Genomic DNA, 21033 nt, shown 5'->3' with positions numbered 1-21033 from the left:
ATACAGAGGAACTCACTTGGCTGGAATCAGGCAAGGGCTTACCCAGAGAAAATCGTAATCAGACTGCCTCGCTCTCCCTTCCTCATCTTCATACGAAGTGAAGCCTTCCCTCCGAGCCTGATAATACTCCTTCCTCAACTTCTGGATCCGGTCGGTGCTCCCACTCGGGGGACGGGCACTATGGGATAGAATCAAACAGAAATGGTCACACGGGTGCAGCATCCTCAAAGTCACTTTTGGATCTTCCTAATAAAGAGCTTGACATTCAAATTTGAAAGATTCAATAATGTAATTCAACTATCCTAGGAAAATGGGGAAATCAGTAATAAAAATGAACACAGAAATGATCCTTCCGTGCCTACAGTTAACCCCAAGAGTCAAAACATCTGACTTGAGATTAATAAATGTCTTTTGAATGAGAAGGTCAGATAAAGTCCTAACCTTTTAGAGCAATTAAAAGACCCATCACTTTTTTCCCTTATACTCATACATGCAGAGTTTTGTAAAATTTTAATGTGGGTATTTCAATTTCTCACATAAGTGTTGCCTATTTGGGACAAAGTTCCAGTTGTTTGACCGAAAGGTTGGATGTGAGTGAGACAGGGTCGGCATGTGCTGCTGTTCATTTCAATGAGACTCATGAATTTTGGGAGGGGACTACCCTGTAAACAAATGGGTACATCCAGGGTACAGGCAAAGAAAAGAGGGGGAAAACCATGCCAAAAAGCCACAGAGGCTGGAGGAGGCCAGGAGACACCAGACTGCCCTTGCCCTTGTCTCGTCTCTCTTCTTCCACTGCTGCTGTCAGGAATTACAGCTTTTCCAGTAACTTACCCACCCAACCCCAAACTCTTCCGCTAGCACCTCCCTTTAAGCTTAAGTTAGTTTACTGAGATCATTTCAGCAGAACTGATATCAAGCAATGTCATTCAGGGCCAGCAAGCAAGAGGAGAATGACGGGCGACTTTGCCGTTTCATCTGAGGCGTGACTGCGTGCCCCGTTGTGCCAGACCTTATATTAAGATCTAGGAATATAAAAGTGAACAGGTCCTAGTCCTTACTTGCAGCCTTGGGGCCACCTGTGGCCTTCTGGATGCCTGAGTGTGGCCTTTTGTCTGGATCCCACTTTTACAGAACAGATCCTCATAACAAAGGAGGTTGTTCTGTGAAGTCTGAATTCAGTCAGGGGCCGCACATGGGAATCGGGAGGACCATGTCTGGCCTGGAGGCCTCAGGCTGCCCACCCCTGAATGACAACCAACTGTGATGTGAGTGGGGACTTGCACAGGGGTCCTGGGAGCACAGAGTGCTGAACTTGGACCAGGGGAGAGCAGGGCCGTGGAGGATCACGGAAGGCCCATGGAGGAGGCGAGAAGGTAATGATGCTGTAGCTAAGCCCTGAAGAACACATCGGTGCTCCACAGCCATGCAGGGGAGATGAGGATACTCCAGGCAGAGGGAAGGGCAGGGCAAACACAATAGTGAGGAAGCATCTTCCGTTAGGGACATGCAAGTAAGTCAGTTTCGGCTAGCAGTGGTCCTCAACTTCTGTCCTGCCTCACACACATGGCCAGGGGACACCAGCTAGAGACCAAATTAGAAAAAAGTAAGTGCTGGTGACTTTAGGAATATTTTGAATTTACTCTAATAACTGACAAAGGTACATCACTTGCAAATTTTGGTCCTTTAACCCAGCTGGTAACTGCTTAGCAATCATACCGACATCCGTGTTTCACACTATGGAAGAATTACTTCTGTAGCAGGTTGAGGACATAAGAGTGGGTAGGGAATGAGGGAATGGTGAGACCTGAGAGGTCAGCAGGGCCTTAGTGTGAAGAGCCTTGTATGTCATAAAGATCTCCAATATTATAGTTGAGATTTAGTTTAAATGAGATATCTGGTAAAATGAGGTATCTAAAAGCAATAGAAAGAAGTCATCTATTTTGTTAAAATATTTAAAAATTATGCTTGTAAACTATAAAAGGAAGATGGTGAGTAAACACCTTCAGGAGGAAAAGCATTTTTCCCAAACTAGATGGCAAGTTAATCAAAAGCAGGACCACAGCCCGTACCTCTGCCCATGTGAGTGCGCTGAGGGCAGTCAGGACAGGCTTCTGGGCTTCCGGAATCCTCACCAGACCTTCCGCAGCTAATGCTGCTCATTCAGAAAAGACGAGCACTTAGGGTTCACATACTTTTATTTTTCTTCAGTATGTATTTTAAAACTCTCAAAATAATTCTAATTCTCTTTCTTTGTGATATTTAGTTTTTTATCTCCATGAATTTAGGGGGTAAAGTGGAGTTTTGTTACATGGATATATTGTACGTATAGTGGTGAAGTCCAGGCTTCTCATGTACCCACCACCTGAATAGTGCACTTTGTACCAAGTAAATGATTTTTCACTCCTTTCCCTGCCTCCTCCTTTTTGAGTTTCCAATGTCTACTATTCCACTCTGTATGATATATATATTTTTAAGTAAACGTTTTCTTTGCGCACTTTAAAAAGATAACAATAAGAAAACGTTAAAATACTTGATGAGCTTTTCTGAACCATAGGCAGGCAGGGGAACAGCACAGTCTGTTTGGAAACAGTTCACTCTTGAGTAATGTGAGATGACCATGGCGTCTGTATCCAGTGCACAGGCTTCCGCCGATTACAGAAATTCATGAGCTGTGTTCAAACTCGCCAGATGAGTTCAATCAGCATGGTGCAAACATCGCATACATAATCTATTAGTTTACCCCAAAGAAACTGAAGCATTGAATTCAAGTCGAATGAAGTCATCAGTAATAAATAATAAAAAAAAAACTGATAAGAAATTTTTTTTTAAAAGTTCTTTCATTTATGGTGAAATATAATCACATTCAGACTGTAAACTATTCTTCCATAGGTCTGTAAATACATAAATTTAAAAATATGGATTTGCTCAGATTGCCGTTCAAATAAAGGAAAGGGGGAAGAATACAAAATCAGCTTTTCAGGATTCAGAAAATCCCTTGTGGCTTACAGGAACATCACTACTTACCCAGAAAAGAAATCTGGCCCCAGAGAAAAAACATGAAAAATCTCCAGAAACGCATGGACCATCTAAGGGCAAAACATGCTGCGTCTTCTCCCTTGTGTGAATATTTTAAAGAGATATGGAGTATAGTGCAAAGCTTTCTGAGACTGCATCTCAATATCTTTTCTCTTTTTCCCTCTTCAACACTCATTCTACCATTACTAACTGTATCAGATTTTTTCTAAGTGTTTTATATACTAATAGAAAATTCTGATTTTTGATTTTTAGCTCTTTTCAACAGATAAAACACCTACATTTACCTCCAAATTAATAAAAGTTATACATACAACTATTGTGATGAAAGCAATTAATTGATTCCATCTTGTGCTAAAGATGTAGAGATTGAGCAATTTGAAGAGGGACATACTGATACCTTTGTAATAATAGTGGTTGTCATAATAGTTGTAATTTATAGAACATTTATCTAGTAATACATTGATGCATACTTTTACTTACTCTACTTTCAGCCTAGAACAGACATCACTAATCAATTACAGCTCCCCCCCCAATGATCCCAGACATAGTCTCAGAAATCTTCTCAACCCAGAACTTCAGCCACCATAGATCTACAGGTGGTGGCGCTTGGGTTGAGCTTATTTACAAGTCCTGTGTAACAGATGTTGTAAATATCTCAAAACCGCAGAAGAATATTAAAGGATAGGTTTTATTATGCTGTCCAATAAAGATGAAGCATATGATGTTCATAGCAAATAGATGATTAACAAGGTTTGCTGACTTGGAAGACTATTCTGTCCACTGTAGCTTGCTACCTTCCAACGTAGTTCCTCCAGCAGTGTACTGACCCAGAGTGGATGCTAAGGCTAACCTTCAGGACCTACTTCCTTCTTCCTTCTCGGTTTGTGTGCCATCTGTTCTATTTCCCTGGCTTTATGGAACGGAGAGGTAAAGATCTTTGGCTCAATAGCTTCAGATGTGACATGAGATTATGATATAACTCAAATACTATTGCAGCCATATCAAACCAAAGTATCAATAAACCCAGCTCACATTGCTAGTTAGAAAATCAGGCTTTTTGCGTTATTGGTTGCCCTGCCCATTCTTATGAAAATTTCCTTTTACAGCTGTACCCATATGTAGGTAATCGATGCCAGTCTTACACTTTCAAAGGATAAAGATGTTAAGTTAAGTGAATTCAAGCAGTACAGAACAGATTTATATTGTAATGGTTTTTTACAAATGACCCTGCCTATACTTTTAAAGGCAGATGTTTAGTTAAACAGGCCCTTCTTAGAAGACTATAGAGCTGGACAGAGCTTACAATTGTAATGGATTTCAGAAACCATGTCACTTTCTACTTCGCCATTAGAGTAATAAATTCCCACATGTAACGACTATCACACCGCGGCACGATCTGCTGCTTTGCGCTCCAGCCTCGGTCTTCCCGGTCTCTAACTGCCTCGACTGTAGTACTTTATGAGTGTTCTTTAGTGAGTGTGTTCGTCTCCTCCCCTTACTGCTGCAGGCTGAAGAAAATAAACTAACGTTCATTGACCTGCTGTGATAGCTCCAAGACGGTATTTGTGCTCTGCATACTTTGTGTCATTTAGTCCTCAACCCAACCTGTCAGGACGATGTTCTATCGACATCTTACAGATGAGTACACTGAGGCTCGGAGACGTTCAGGGACAGAATTGGCGAATACTCCAAACCAGTATTGTCTCTGCCATCCCGGGCTGCCTTGCAGGAATGGCATTAAAATGCAGCAGGCGTGTTGTAGCTGCAGCTCGCAGGCATTGCAAGGCAGCGGGAATTTAGCAGAGTGCATTTAGAGCCAGACCTTTTGATATTCTTTTATTTGCACAGAGCTCTGCAATAAAACATAGAAAATAGAAGTAACTCAAGTAATAGTAATACATGCAATGAAGTCTGTATTCATTAGAGAAGGATGTTAGAACAACTGCAGGCTGAGATTTCTGGCAATTCATATTACACCTCTAGCAGGCTTATGTGGGGAGCTGTTATCAAACTGAATGGGGTGCAAAAGAGAATTCACATATGACAAAGGTCCCACATGAAAGACAAAGAAACTCCAGATCGTGCTGGGAAAGCGCAGCACGGACTGAACGAGAAGGAGCTGGTCCCCATCACCAACCCCCGACCCCACGGTCAGGCTCCGGAATTATTTGTGATTACTTGGTGAATACACAGAAGTGGACGTGCCTGTAAATACATACATCTTCAATAGGACTCAGCTATATAAAGTTAATTCCCAATAGCTCTTTAATTTTTGTGTCATTAGCCTCCAGCCACATTGCTCTTTCTTCTGCATGAGAAGTGTTTGCCTTTGGTCAGCGGTGGGCATGTGGAGGTACCAGCCTTGTGCTACATCTGGTGCCCACATTGATGATGCAGTTCAGAAAAAGCCTTTATAGAATGGAACCTTAACAGGAATATTCCTGTTTGGGTATGATGCTCCTTATGAGCTCACTGAATAAAACTCTTTAAATTAGAAGTATGCATGTCAATGATAATTAGTAGGATAGAATGTTTTTGAGTTTGGTGTTTGATAAGATTCTTTAATTATTTTTTATGAAGTTACTTTAAAATGTTATTTTGAGGTTCCCTTTAAATTTTTTAATTGGCTAAGCATGTTGTTAATCTTTTTAAATTTACAAAAGGGTAGAACTTCAAAAGATCTTCTTAAAAAGGATTTAAAGATACAGAGAAGGAAAAAATAAAAAAAAACACATTTGTACCCTTTAAGAATGCCAAGATTCTATTCTTTTTTCATCTTCCTCCATCTCCTGCCTAGGGAGAAGGTTGTTTGTTTTTGTCTTTTTGCATGTAAGGAGCTAAAACTCATCCCAGTTTTAAACTTAAAATTTGGCAGTACTATAGTTCTACCTTAGAAAACAGGGGCAAATTTTTTATTTCAAATAGAAGGCCAGGAGCAGTGGCTCATGCCTGTGATCCTAATGCTTTGGGAGGCTGAGGCAGGAGGATTTGCTGGAGCTCAGGAGTTGGAGACCAGCCTGAGCAAGAGTGAAACCCCATCCCCACTAAAAATAGAAAAATTAGCTGGGCACTGTGGTAGGCACCCATAGTTCCAGCCACTCAGGGGGCTGCAGCAAAAGAGTCTCTTAGAGCCAGGGAGTTTGACGTTGCTGTGAGCTAGGCTGGTGCCCTGGCACTCCAGCCTGGGCACCACAGTAAGACTCTGTCTCAAAAAAAACAAAAACAAAGTAGAAACAGACCTTTCTAAGATCTAAGATTCTGTGGCATCTGCACTCTCAGTAACATAATAAAATCTGACTATGTGCACTCATATTTTGTTATTTTTTTCTTTGAATACCAAAAAACTTTCTGGAAAAGAATATAGTCAGCTGAAGACAGATAGTCATGGACAAAATTGTCATTTATTTTCTGTTGGTGATAAAGATTCTGTCGAAGAAAAATTTTGAGAGACTCATACATGCACTTAGGAGCAATAATTAAGAACACTGAAGATTTACAGCATCTGCAGCCCCAACAGCACTTACACTAATACCCTAGAGATTTAATATCCCATAATGAAAATGCATTTATATAGTGGGCCCATACATAGGAGACCTAATAACAAATAATTGCTTTTAAGGGGGCTTGATTCTTTAGAATTCTTCAAATGATATTTTAGTCCTAAATAGCTTTAAAAACTATACAGTGTAAATATTCATTTAAAATTAGAGTTATGTACGTTCTCTGTTGTCCCTGTGCTCCCAGTTTCCTATAAAGAATATCAATTTTTTTCCAAGGGTACATTGACAAATAAGATTTTTCACTGTGTAATCCAGTGAAAGGTTAGGACCCATAGCTGACTATCCATGGGAACATTTCTTCCTAATTTCTTCCTAAACTCATCATCACTATTTATGATATTGTCCCCTCTCTCCCAAAAGTTCCTCCAATAACAATATGGCTTTGCTCATATGCATATTCAGTTTCCACCAGATTTAAGTTATCTTATTGATTAAAACAGTTATTCTAATTTAAGAGCCCTTTGCATACTACGGCTGCCTTTAAATTCTTATATTAAGAATAATGAGTTTAGAGAAAGGGTGAATAACTAACAGACAAAACAAACTTTTTGCATCTAGAATCTTCTTTTATTTCCAGGACGATTTTTGCCAATTATCTCTGATATTATTTCTCTTCTTAACAAGTGAGGAAACAATGCTTAGGCTTAAGAGAGTATTTAATGTCATGTAACAAATTAGTAGCAGAATCTGAGAGAGAAACTATGCTGTATGCTAGTATATAACTTTGGAAAGTGTGCCTTTGTATAAGTTCCCACGGGTTCAGCAAAAGTACCCCTTATGTCAGGATCCCAGAGGGAAGTTGAGAAACCAGTGCAGAGAGGCTGACATGTAAGTTAGGGTCATAAGGAAGAATAAGGACACGGTAGCTCAGCTTGTAATCCTGAACAGGGGTCCTTCTCCAGCCGTCCGGAAGCTGCCCGGGGCATTTTGACCGAGATACGACCGTCAGACAATGTGACTTGGCTTACCTGGGCTCCTCACTTTGCCATGGCAACCTGAGTCTGACCTTTTGTCTTTCTCAATGTGCTTCCTGCTTGTAGCATCTGCTTCCTCTGAGATCCTTGTCTTGGTGTTTCCTTCCCTAGCGTGGGGAACTGACCCTCTGACTCCCAAAGCTTGAACATTTGTCTTGGAAATCTTGAACCCTGGACTGGACCCAATGTCACAAGCCATAGTGGTGGTGCATAAAGAAATAAAGACCCCTTCCCTTGTCACTTCTGAAATGGTAAGCATTTCCACGCACACCAGGAATGGTTGAAAGCAATCTCACTTATTGGAGCAGGGCGGCTTCCTCCCATGTGACTGAGAATTGTCACCAGGTCAGCACCATGTCCTCCTCTGATGGAGGACACTGCTCTACCGTTACTCGCTGGAGACAGTGCAGAGATGCAGAGACGGCTCTCTAATCAGAACATTCCACTTCTCTAGCTCCAAGTCTAGCAAAGGTAGGAATGCCCGAGGAGTGACACCGATGGTGAGACTTGCAATTCGACAATACACTACGTTATTATTCACAGCTTCAATGCATCAGGTAATTGCTTTATTCTGAGCCTGTACAAAGACTGCCAGACTGTGTTCAAGTTCTAGAAGCCAGTTTTGCCATTAGCCAAACATACCCATTTAAGTTATTCATATTTTGGATAGTATTCTAGTCTATTTCAGCAACACGGTGCAATGTTTTTGAGCCTTAAGTACTTTACACAAATATCGGACACTTCAGTTAGATATAAGCGTGTGATACATATTATCTCGAGGCATTCTGCCAATTTTATTAACAATATAAAGTATGTGGGTGTCACAGAAGGCATTCATCAAGTGTTTCATATGGTAATTTTTGTTTCTTAAAAAAGAAAGATTTTAAAATATAGTTGAAAAGTTCACACTGGATGGCAGCAAAATTATCCCTTCATTTTTAATCTACATCTTTGTAAAACAAGCATGCATAGATGCAAAGAAAAATTAAATTTGGGCCAATTTGCACCTGTGCATCCACTGTGTCTTCTGTTAAGGACAATAAATAAACCTTACCCTGTATGATAATTCATGTAGACACAGCTGTTCCTACAAGGCTGAAGTATACTGACATTGCAGCACACTGCATTTAGTTGACACACCAAATATTTGAACAAAACCACAGACTTGGGGGCAGAATAGCAATGTAAGTGGCAACAGTGTTTCCACTGGCCATTCCAGTTAATGAACACATACCCCTGGACACGATCTGACTATGTTTCTCGCAGTCAGTGTCAGTTCCTAAGTACTTTTCATAATCTAAGTGTTATGTTTTGCTGAACATGATTTCGGTGATTAAAGAGATATATTACTTCCACGACATGGCCTTGTATTAGCTAGCCAACTTCTTCAGCTGGTGCTCAACCAAGGCAATCACCATGTCAAGTAGTGCTCAAAGAAACATCAGTGGGTGGGTTTAGTGAGAGATTATAGGTAGGGTCCCATATAGCATTCTCCTGGAGTGTTTCTCAAGGTTCAGTTTGACCTAACACAATTTTGTCTCATGCAATGACTTTAGAAACTAGGATGTTCAAGACACAACTCCACTTGGAAGACCATAGGAAGACTTAGAAGACTATAGGTCTTCTCAAAGGATTTTATGGTCCAAAAGAAAATAAGCAAAATATTGATTAAAAAGGTATTAGAGAGGAAACCTAAAAAACTGGCATTATTTTGATTATCGTTCACATTCTTGATTGAATAAGAGATGGTTTAAAGAGAAGTAAAATGTCACTGTTTATATGGTTCTTGAACAAATTAATGATAATATGTGCACACACACACATACGCACCCTTCTCAAGGAAATTCTCACTAACAACTGCAGAAACTGAAAAGATAAAATTATCATCTTCTAGGCTTAAGTCAAATACAGCTTGAGGTTTAAGAATACATATCTGACATTTATATGTGGATTAAACTTTCAGGGTCAATTCTGGGAAAAATAAGCCTTTGTGGGCTGCAGGCCATGAAACCTTGGGAATTTTCTTGGCCTCCGTGAAATTCCCTCTTCCTCAGAGGAAACAACATCGAAGGTCTGTCTTCTCCCAAGAGATCACAGAATGCCTTCAAAGGCCACTGATTCCCAACAGCTGGACACCTAGATCTTGCCCTTTAAAGAATAAGGAAATAGCTCTCATTGACTACAAATTTTTAAAGGAAAATAAGATTTGAAATGACCTATAGCATGGAAGGTTTTTCTTTTTTCTTTTTAAATTCAGAGGCTTATATCAGGAGGGGACAGTCAGGATAGATCATAATAAAACTGAAAAACATAATAAAATGTTAGTAGATTAAAATAGATTTCTTACATAATGAGTCTCCCTCCCCTCCTTAATGGAGGAGACTGGGAAGATAACAAAAGTGCAAAATGAAAAAAAAAAAATATATATATATATATATATTCATTCCAAACACCCAGAAGGGATGCCTGGGTCACATAGATACATATGTGACTCTGGGGCAGTTCTTAATGATCACATATGGGGTTAAATCATACTCTATAATAAACACAGAATTCTATATACAGTACTCTGACAAAAATAGAATAAAAGCAATTAGGTCCAATAAATGTAATAATTTATTAATAACATGTTTTCATATCACCTATATTCTTTTTATTCCTTTTATATACATATGCATGCATGTTGACCTATTCTGAGATTTTAATTAAGGTTATAACAACTACCCAATCCAAATTGACTCTCAAATCTGAAGAGTGACATAAAAAGTTAACAACTACTTAGGTCCCAAAGGGTGGTAAACCTAACAACATCCCACAGTGCTCATTTACCTGAACCCTGCATTTACCTAGTAACCCTGCAACTGCAGGCTGACCTTCTGACATCAGGGACTTACGGGAACAGAAGACAGCTTATATTATCATCTCCTGGGGATCGTTTCAGTTCTTTTTAAAAGATGTTCAGATTCTCAATAAATCCTTTCTAAGAGAATGCCAACTTATAATCAACTAGTCTCAGACTTCGGTCATCAACTGCTTTTACACAAGCTCTCTAAGAACCGTCTACAAGTTTTCTGATACATACACATATTTAAACTTTACTTATTCTTAAATATTGCTGTGTCCCCTGGCCTGGGGGATGCAAAAAAGGTGATTAAGACCCAGACCTGACCCTCAGGGGTTTCGTAGTCTAGTGGGGAGGGGGGTGGAGATATAAATAAATCATGACAGCGCAATGCGGCAATTATCAGGAGGAAGTATGAGTTATAATGAAGTCCTGCGGTAGCTCAGAGGAGAGGGTAATTAACTTGCTTGCGGAGGTCAGGAGAGCTTTCAGAGAGGAAAGGAGACAGGATAGGGACAGGGTGCTGGTCATGGCAGGTGGAAAGAACGTTCTATGGGCATGTAGTCAGGCCTGGACGGATGTAGGGAGAGTGTGGGGAAACTAAATACACCGGAGGGGCCAAACAGCAGCAAGTGGTGATGTGGGCTCCTTGGGGCACTTCAGATAGGACAGCACATCGTCAGAGTCATGCTTTCTATCCAGACAGCCTCTGGGATACCCGCCTCTCTCTGACCCCACATATCACAACTTAGGGAGAAAGCGGTTGACTTCTAGGGGCTTCACTTCCATCTGTATATTTGATAATTTCTTGTGTGTGCATGTCGTTGTAGCTAAAGGGTTGACTAAATCCCTGGCTAAAGTCACCTTCTACTTTCATTCCCCTACTTGTTGGATACTGTACCTGAGGGCCAGTGTACAGCAAGGCAATAAGACACTGAAACTTTCTTTCTGTTTGAAAACTGAACATTTTCCATAACCAGAACTCTTGTTTAACTACTAACATTAACTGGTGATGGGGTGGAACACATCATTAACATAGTGATAAATTTCCCATTAGGAGCAGGGCCCTGGCTGCCAAATCAGAAGGCAAAAAGTTAAAACAAACAAAAGAAAACAAATGAAACCAACCCATTATGGGTGGACAAAGACTTTTATTTTCACTGGCACTTTAAGAGAAAGTAGTCACAAGATCTTAATTAATAAATAGCCATTGCCCCACTCAGGGGAGGGAAGGGTGCCGCCTGAGTATCTACTATGGAGCAATTTGTAGCTGTCTTCTGGATGTGAGAAGTGAATGAGTCTCCGAATATCAAAGAAGGAAATTGAGGCACTCTGCTCCTGACAAGTGAACTCTATAAATAACCCACGGCAGAAAATGAATAAAAAACATGCCTTCTTCCAGCTTTCAGTAGCCTTTCCACAGTGTGACAGTTGCTACCTTTTTTTAATAAACATGATGTCAATTATCCCCTTTATCCATCACGCTGAAGTCATGTGTGGGAATAACTGAGTGTCTTATTTTGGGGGGGGCAGGTACTTCATATAACAATGCTTTTCCCTTTTATTTATATCATCCCGAGGCAAAGCAGCTGTCTGATCTGTAATCTATATCTTGAAAAAGTACTATTCTTATTTTTTCCCCCAGTTCCAACAGATTTATTAGCAATAGTGTTTTAGCTGGCTCTCAATTATCTGCAGAAATAGGAGGAGGTTAGGAAGAGCATAAAAAATAAACAACCACAGATGATTTTGAAAAATCTCATTTAAACCAACAACTTTGGTTTCTCTCCCAACAAGTATTTTCCCAGAGTTGTAAATAATACTCCAATTACTTGACGTCAGTTTCGCCTTTTCTGTCTTGCCCAGACCCTTGTTTGGTACAGGTATTAATGAGGAGAAAAAAGGCCAAAAGGCAGGCCGGACCAGACTCAAAAGAGGAAAACAGAATTTGGACAGTTGAGAGTTAATGACCCAGGAAACATTTCCCCAAGGGATTTACTGTGTTACTAGAGAAATGTAACTTTTTACATTTAAAAGTAACAAGTTTTACTTTTCTAAGTAGATAAACTGAAAGCAAAAAGTTATGCAGAGCACAGTTACAGAATTAATGAGCACTCATATATCCAGCTAAAAGGAGCTTTTGGGTGACTGTCTTTCGTTTCTTGAATTCCGCTATTTGCTGTGAACTTTGTTACTATCCATTGCACTAGCAGCTATTTTTTCTCTCTATTTGCAGATATTAATATATGAAGCATAGCCGTCCAGATGTCAGTAGTTCATTATTTGTTAAAAAAATAAAAAGAACTTGTTCTTAGGCAGTAAAGGTGGAGAATAGGTGAAATGGCACTGGGTTATTTTTTGCATTCCAGATTAAGATGAAAAAAGGAGGCGACATGTTTTATTCGAGATAATGCCTGTTCTACAACAAAATCATCTCTTATCCAAGTGTAAACAAGCCCACTGCCTCCTAGCTAGAAGCTTTTTTCCCCTTCAAATTCTACATAAAATATAAGCCATAGGCTTAAACTAAAGCACTGTTATTTCTTTATATATTGCTTACCTTTGCCTTAAAAAAAAACCTGAATATTTACTGTATATCTAAGAGAGTTTCTAAATTTATAACCTGCAAAAAAAAAAAAAAAAAAAAAAGGAATAATTTCCTCCTCTTCAAAGATGCTTTTTAATAGTGCATCCAAAATATCTAGGGAATTGGAGGGAGAAAAGGGGAGGGAGGGATTAAAGAAAAAGAGCTAATGGTCAAAATGCATCCTTATAATAAAATGAGCTGCTTAATGGATGCTCACTACAGGAATAACATTAATTCAGTATTAGGACTTTCAGTAGAAAAATATGAATGTAATTTATCTTTTTAACTGTCAGCTGCATTTCTAAAGCTCTGAAGTCTGTAGCTTCCAGGGGCCTTTTGTCTTCCTGCCATGGCAGGAATATCTTGGACAGCTGTAAGAGCTTTCTGAGCTATCTTTCTCAAAATCCATTAGCTAATTCAAGGAACCTAATTAGAGCTGCCATTTTGATGGAGCAGACTGAATACTCCGTACAAACTAGTAACACCATCAATGTTTATTAGAAATCACAAAACCCAAAGTGCTCCATTCCCTATGAATATTAATGGGAATACAGCAAACAAAATATTTATTAAGACACATGCTTAATCCTATCAAGGTTTACAGGCAGATATTGAAAAGGAGAGAGGGAGGCACACTCTTGAATTTGAAGGCATGTGCTCTTGGACACACAATGAACTGCGATTTACACTTAAGCAGCATATAATCATTACGTGCGTGCCCCTCCCACTTGTCTCCCTTGGTTTTGCACCCTGGAATTCAGCAGCTCACAGCTGGGAAGACAGATGTAAGGCCAGAGAAGTCTGAAGGAAGGGGTGGAGGGAGCCTTTTAATAAAAAAATAAAATAAAATAAAACAGCTGCTGAATGTCACAAATTCTCGTCAGTGGAGAAATTAAGTCTTGCTTCCCTACAAAATCAGTAGCATAATGACGTCAGTACTTTCTACCCTCAGCTAAATTAGGATGTTGCCAAATTAATCCAACGAGCTGTCACCCTCTGTACCCATTCTGGGAGAGGTTCTGCCAGGGCCTGGCCCTGAACCTAGGAGTGCAGAGGCTTGTCATAGGGAACCTTGCTGTCCTGCAGAGTGGGGCCCACTGCTCTTGTCAGCACAGGTGCAGACACATACGCTCCAGGGAAGGCCCCAGTGACACTGTTCTTCATTCTGCTCTCTCAGGAGCAATCCCAGCCCTCCTGTGAAATGTTAGTGCCCAGGAGCCCCTAACCCTCTTGTCTCTCTTTTTCCCTTCCCCTTTTACTGAGCATTTATTTATTTATTTATTTATTTTTATTTATTTAAGACAGAGTCTTACTCTGTTGACCCACGCTAGACTGCCATGGTGTCATAGCTCCTAGCAACCTCAAACTCATGGGCTCAAGTGATCATCTTGCCTTAGCCTCCTGAGTAGCTGAGACTTACAGGTACCAGCCACCACACTGGCTAATTTTTTGATTTTTCGTAGAGACAGGGTCTCGCTCTTGCTCAGGCTGGTCTCGAACCCCTGAGCTCCAGCAATCCTCCCACCTTGGCCTCCCAGAGTGCTAGGATTACAGATGTGAGTCACCGCGCTGGGTCTTTACCCAGCTACTTCCTTTGGCATCTGCCATCTTCTCTTCTGGCCTGATGCCAATCTGGTTTGCACCTTCTCCAATTCACCCTCACCGCCTCTGCTGGACTAGATCCAGGACGAGCAACCCCCCGGCCCCACAAGTCTCTCTGCTGCCTTCCCGCTTCCCAGCCTCCTTTTCTGCTCCCTTTCCTGTCCCTGTCGCTGCTCTCTTAGCACAGGCCTTTTCTAGGGTTCTCTGACATCTTCTGGTCTTCATCTTCACTCCAGGAGATTCTATTTACTCCTGGCACTTCCATTACTGTATTCTTTCTCAAGTGTGACCATTTACTGGTCCCTGTCCATTCAGCAGATGATCCCTGGAGCACCTCATGGGGGGCTAGTCCTCACCAGAGCCTGGCTGCACGAGGACACGCGTCTCTGCAGTGACTTCTCATGGAAGCTCCGAGAACCATACTCAACCCTCTTTGCACGTTTGTTCCTGAAATGAACCAGGAGCTCACGCTCAACTTGTCCAGAAACAACCTGCTCACATTGCCATCACTAGCTTCTTTCCCTCCTAGTTCCCTGGCTTTTCAATTGCTTCTCCCAGCTCGTTAAAGATTGAGACAATGGCCATGATCCAGAGCACAGGATTTGCGGCCGGGCTGCTGTGGTCCAAATCCCAGTGCTGCCTCTTTCTGCCTCCTCATCTCTGGGTAGTCATGTTACCTCCCTATCTGTGAAATGAGGGCAATGACAATAAACCTCCTAGTGTGTTTTCAGGATTCAATGAGTTCTCATGTAAACCAGCCAGGTGCTCATGAGCCAAGGACTCAATGAGCAAGCTACTGCCGTGGTCCTGATATCACAGCGGCTCATATGGTCGTTCCCTTCTTTTCTTTTTGACCACGGGCCTCCAGGACCGTGCCGCCCTGCATCCCTCCTGCCCAGAGCCTAGTCACACACTCCTTGCTCACCCCACGACGACAGTATGGCTCCTGGCTGCTGCTTCCACCTCCTCCACGCTGACCCCTTCCCACGTTAGCTTTCCCAGGGCACTGCTGCTCCCGGGATTCCCCGCCACGGTGACCCCCTCGGTCTCTCCCCGTTGCCGACACCACCAGCCTGCTCTCTTCCCACTTGCAATCTGGTCTCCAGGGAAACTTTTATTGTTCCCTAAATGTCTCCTCAGTTTCACCGACACCCCTGCTACTCTTCCACCTGGAAGTCTTTCTTCTCCTTTCACAAACAATATAATTAGGATTGTATCGATTGCGTTAAGAAGTCCACTGCCTTGTCAACATGTTCAGGCCAAATGCAAACCATTCCTCATGGTCAGCATGGCCCCCTCTTCACTGACCTGGCCTGTCCCCTCCCCTTGTCCTCCTGCTCATTCTTCTCCTGTCCTGGAACAGCCCACGCCTGTCTAATTGCTGCCTCCAGAGTCTCAAGGTCCAGTCTTCTCTGTCCATCCAAGGAGCCTCCTCTGACATCTTACCCACAGACCCTTTAATCCACTCCCTTCCCAGTCAGCCCGTGGGTTTCCTCTGCAGCACCGATCACTGAATGCATCTTCTCTGCCTTCCTATGGGTTCACTTACCTTGTCTGCCCCTTTCCACAGGATAGAAGGTGTTGAGAGCACCTTGTACCATGTGGGGCTCACACTGGTTTCCAGAGTTAGGGCCTGGCATGTTAGCTGAAGGCGTGACTCTCCACCTGTGGAACCCTTCATGAGTCTTGCTCCATTCATTTAGCAAATATTCATTGAATACCCACTAAGTCCTTGAAATACAGGGAAGTACAAGGCACAAAATGTTCTCAACTTCATTGTCCTTACGTTCTAGGAGTTAGGGGAACTGGACAACACATCAACCAACGGAGAGAAATCTCCCACATTGATTAAGTGCTGCCAGGGACTTAAAATACAGTATGACGGTCAGACAGGGACTGGGTGGCTACTTTAGATTGAGAAGTCAAGACTTTCTTCTAAGCTACAGTCAGAAGCATGAGAAACATTCCAGGGTGAGAAAAACAGCTATTTCCAAAGCCCAAAGGAGGGAATGAATGTCATGAATTCAAGGGACAGAAGGAAAGGGCATGTGGCTGGAGCCCGAGGCTCACAGGACACAGTGGCAGGGGAAGGCAAGACTGAGATCCCCCGGGCCTTACAGGACCCGGAAGGCCTTGGCATTCGACTCCTTGTGAAACGAGTTGACTGGAGGAGATCTGAGAGTCTAAGCCGGGAAGTGATGTGATCTCATTTAAATTTTCAGAATACAAGTCTGGCTTTTCTGTAGAAGACAGAATGGAGGTTGGTGTCGAGTATGCAGGTGGGAGGTGACGGTGGACAAGTCTAGGTGGTGGTCATGAGGCTGGAGAGGAACAGATGAAGTCAGACATATTTTGCCCAAGCACATGCTGTTCCACGAACCCTCCTGCAGGAAGCAGTCTTTCCCACCTTGGAATCCCCTCAGAGCTTTGCACACAACATATGACCCTTACCTTCCTCTTTGTGTCAATATGATCATCCACGTGTTTTATTTATTTTAAATCTTTGTTTAATCCTCACCAGTGGCTAAGAGACAGGAGTCTAATTATTCTCATACCTTCCGTAGACTTGGCACAGTGCCCTCATCTAGGATGTGTCTAACAAACAATAAACAAGTTCTTGTGGGAGTTGAAAAAAATAAGGACATTTAAGAAAGTGTGCATGAGTGAGGAGTGGAAAGGAAAAGAGGAGATGCTGGTGCCATGTGAGGGCGAGGGAGAGGCGTGCACAGGGCGGGATGAGGGCCACGGCCACTCAACTATATACTCCAGCTGCTGCCTGGAGAACGGTTTCCTTTGCCTATTTTTTTCTCCTAGGCACATACGCTGAATACCAAAAAGTACACCCCTAATGGCTTTGTGCATGCCACTCTACTATCTCCATATATTGCACAGATAGTTCACTGTTTTAAAGACATTTCTATGCATTTTTGAAGTTCTTTCCATTTCAACATGTTCTAATGCCAACCCCACCTCCTGTTTGCAGCCAGCAATTGCTATAACATCTTGGTGCCATCAGCTCCCATAAGAATTGTCTAGCTACACAGTAATGTGCTTAGCTTATTAATGCTCATGGAATATATGTGTGCTACAACAGTGTTACAGGAAACCTCTTCCATGCTATTTCATACTAAATATAGCATGCACACTCTGGATGAAACTGTCTGGAAACCTTGAGAACACCCAAGCTCGCGGTCTTTAAAGAAGTTAGGCTAGCCCCGTTGGCTGAACTTTAGCTTTGAATCAAATTTAGCTTTTCATCCTCATTAGAGTCTAACTGCCAAGTAGCACTCTCCTCTGATTAGCAAAGTTTTCTAATAAGCACATCACTTTCTAGCACTCTGTTGAGGTGGCTGAAATCTTGAGTGAGGTTAAGGGGAGAACTGCCAAATGGAAATGTTACATTCCATATCTGGAAAAATCAAAAGCATTCTCCTTATTGTTAAGTCAAGTCCAGTTCCGGGTAAAAGAGAATGGACTATGATGTTACAAATAAGATATGCTTGCTGCCTGTGAAGTGCGCGCCGTGGAAGGTGAAGAAAGCCATGCAAACTCACTCTGCCTTGTGCTCTGGTTTAATGCAGAATCCAGCAACCCACATTGTGACATGCTCTCATTAGCGCTTTCAGGAAAAACGGCTTGAGCCTAGTCCAGGGATGGAAGGAAGGGAGGAAGGACACATAGATAGGTCTTCTGGGTAACTGGGAAGCTCTGGTGCCCACCCATTGCCTCCAGGCTGATGCCAGAAATTCAACTGTAAGCTTAGCTCAAGGCTTGATCTTCTTTTAGATACAGCCAGGGCTGGATGTCTGTTTCCATAAGGCAGCATGTCAGTTAATGCTTTGAGGATGCACTGTGATATCCGGACAGAGCTGCAGGACATGAGGACCATGACGTCCTGGTGGGGGTTGGGTAAGGTGCAGGCAGTAAGCCTAGTCCTGAGTTGGGGTGCTAATGGTACTAAAGATCAGTCACTCATCTCCAAAAGAGATGTCCTGAGTGCCTACCGCACAAAGAGTGTTGGCCTCTGTGTCGAGGTTCGAGAAGAAAATTATGAACTGTCCCCAAAGAAATCAGAAAGCCTCCTCACACACGTGATTTCTCTTTCTGTCTATTTTATGAACACTCTCACTTTCTTGTAAATGTACTCATAGTTTTGACGATGGTAATTCAGGTTTATGAGCTATATTTTTCCCATACTGAGGGCTCTGTACTGAAATCCTAGGGTCTATTAAAAAAACTCAAATTCCTTCATTTGACTTCACTAGACACAACAGCAAGAGTCTAAATAATGTGGTTAACATTTCTTGCTTGCTTGCTAACAGAGCAGGGGTTTGAGAAGCAAAGACATTTGTTTACCTTTAGAATATTTTTCAGTTGTAGCCATTTTACTTCTTTTGTTAAAACCAACACTTCCAACTTTTTCACAGGAGACATTTAGACATATTCCACAACTGCACACTTCAGGGCAACTGAACATTAAAAGAGGATTTGTACAGTTGAGGTATGACTCAAATTTTGTTGGAGACAGCAGCTAAAATGGTAAAGGGAGAGAACCTATAAAAAATTCAGGAGGAATACTTCCACATGCATCCTCTACTCTGGACCAGAGAGAATATTCACAGTGTTGCTCTAAAAATATATAAGCCAGAGTCAGTATGATTATCTGCTCATACAATATTTTAGGTAGCTAATTACATAATAACCTGAAGCATATTCCTTGTTGTATAAAGGAGGACATGAAGTTCAAGTACAAAAGTCAACATCTGCAGAGTTTGGAGTTCAGTTTCATATTGGGGCTTTGTTTTAAGGTTTCAATTGCTGCAATTTGAACAACACAAAGCCATACATAATTACCAAATCTTGTTTAAAGTGCATTTTAGGACTAACTTGAAATCTACCTCCAAATATAAAGAAAGATGAAAACACCATTGCCACAGACAAGTGACAGATATTTTCATTACATGACTAGAATACCCCAGGTGAAAGGTTATCATTTTTGAGGAAAAAATGATAATGCTGCAATCACACACACACACACACACACACACACACACACACACCAATCATATGATTAGGGAATGGATTCTTCAGTAGGTGCAATTGCTGTTAATAAGTTTGATAAATGATTTTTATGTCTTGTAGAGAAATAGAGATGGTTCATGTGGTATCCATAATTTGATTTTCAAAGTCTGTTGCATACTTTAAAGTCTTATAAGGGAAGAATGCAAAGTTCATGCATGCTGGGGGAGGTGGGGAAGAAAAGGGAAAATAAAGGAAAAAAATTAAAGACCACAGGTAAGATTATCCAGCACAGAAATAATCATGACAGGCATATGAAATATTTTCAAACCCGCTGGAGACCCAATAGATACAGCATGAGAACTTCCCATTCCACATTTCACTGCTGCAGTTCAGGGCTTGGAAGAGTAAGTAACGGCTACTCAGAAATTCACGCATTAAGGGTGGTGATTGAAAACAAATGGAGTGAGAAACCTGCTTAATGTGGTTTTTCACTGGTGACTTTTTTATGAAAAAAATAAAAAAGGAAACTTCACCATTCTACTTAATGCATTTGTTAGAAAAATGTTAAATTAAGTCATTTGCAGTCAAAATGAACAAATTGGAGGTCTGCCTAGGTGCACTGGTGGCTCACCCTACATGCGTTCCAACGTGTGGCCTGGCTACATAGATAGCTAATTGACGATTGTTCCCGCCACCACTTGCCCATTAGGATAAATCCAGCTTGTGGACACCGAACCTTTCAAAGACAAAGAACGGCATTAATTTTGTACTTCCAGAGCGTTTAATAAATCTGACACTGTCTGGTGGTTTTCTTCATTTTCGACCACTTGACAGCTACTGTGATCACAAGTTTCAGAGAATCTATTTTCTTGTGTAAAATTAACAGCAATAAAACAAGCTAAATGGGATATGACCAAATCACAGAGCTTGTCATATCATAGAATTTCAAAAAGAATCCTGGAAGCACAGTAGAGAGGACTTGCATATGAACATAAATTCAAAACACTGCTTCAAATCAGAGGCTTCCATTGACTCCCAAGACAAATATGATGCCCCTTCCATTTGCAGAAGCAAACAGTGTGCCTATCACCAAAGAACAGCCTTGTGGAGTCAATGCTCCTTGCATGAAATGCTCAGGACTTTTTCTTTCTTAGGCTCGCATTTGTATTAATCAAGTAAGTTCTTCTTCATAATTTTTCTTTTCTAATAACTCCCCCCGCCCTTATGTATTTGCAGGAGGGAAGTAAAGCGAAGGGCAGCAAAACCAGCCTTAAGTGCTTGGCAAATGATCTTCCTGAATCCGGACCTCATAAATCCTATAAAATGGTATATTTCAACAATAGGCTAGAGAAGCTTGCTCTCTGCAATGATGAAGCCCAGCTTCGAAATTTATAGTTTCATTTCAGA

The 21033-nt window shown here is 41.5% G+C and overlaps 1 protein-coding gene across 2 annotated transcripts in view; it reads right to left on the bottom strand.

Moving 5' to 3' along the window:
• Nucleotides 1-21033, bottom strand: part of PARD3B (par-3 family cell polarity regulator beta) — a 1103837-nt gene that overhangs the window by 149566 nt on the left and 933238 nt on the right. For both annotated transcript variants that reach the window (XM_053597659.1, XM_053597658.1), the window contains exon 21: nucleotides 43-178. In XM_053597659.1, the coding sequence (XP_053453634.1) occupies nucleotides 43-178 (136 nt within the window). The remainder of the gene's footprint in view (nucleotides 1-42; nucleotides 179-21033) is intronic.

The sequence above is a fragment of the Nycticebus coucang genome, chromosome 7 (genome assembly GCF_027406575.1).
Source record: "Nycticebus coucang isolate mNycCou1 chromosome 7, mNycCou1.pri, whole genome shotgun sequence".
Classification (NCBI taxonomy): domain Eukaryota; kingdom Metazoa; phylum Chordata; class Mammalia; order Primates; family Lorisidae; genus Nycticebus; species Nycticebus coucang.
The sequence above is the reverse complement of the archived record's forward strand: the minus strand, read 5'-3'. Positions and strand labels throughout refer to the sequence as shown.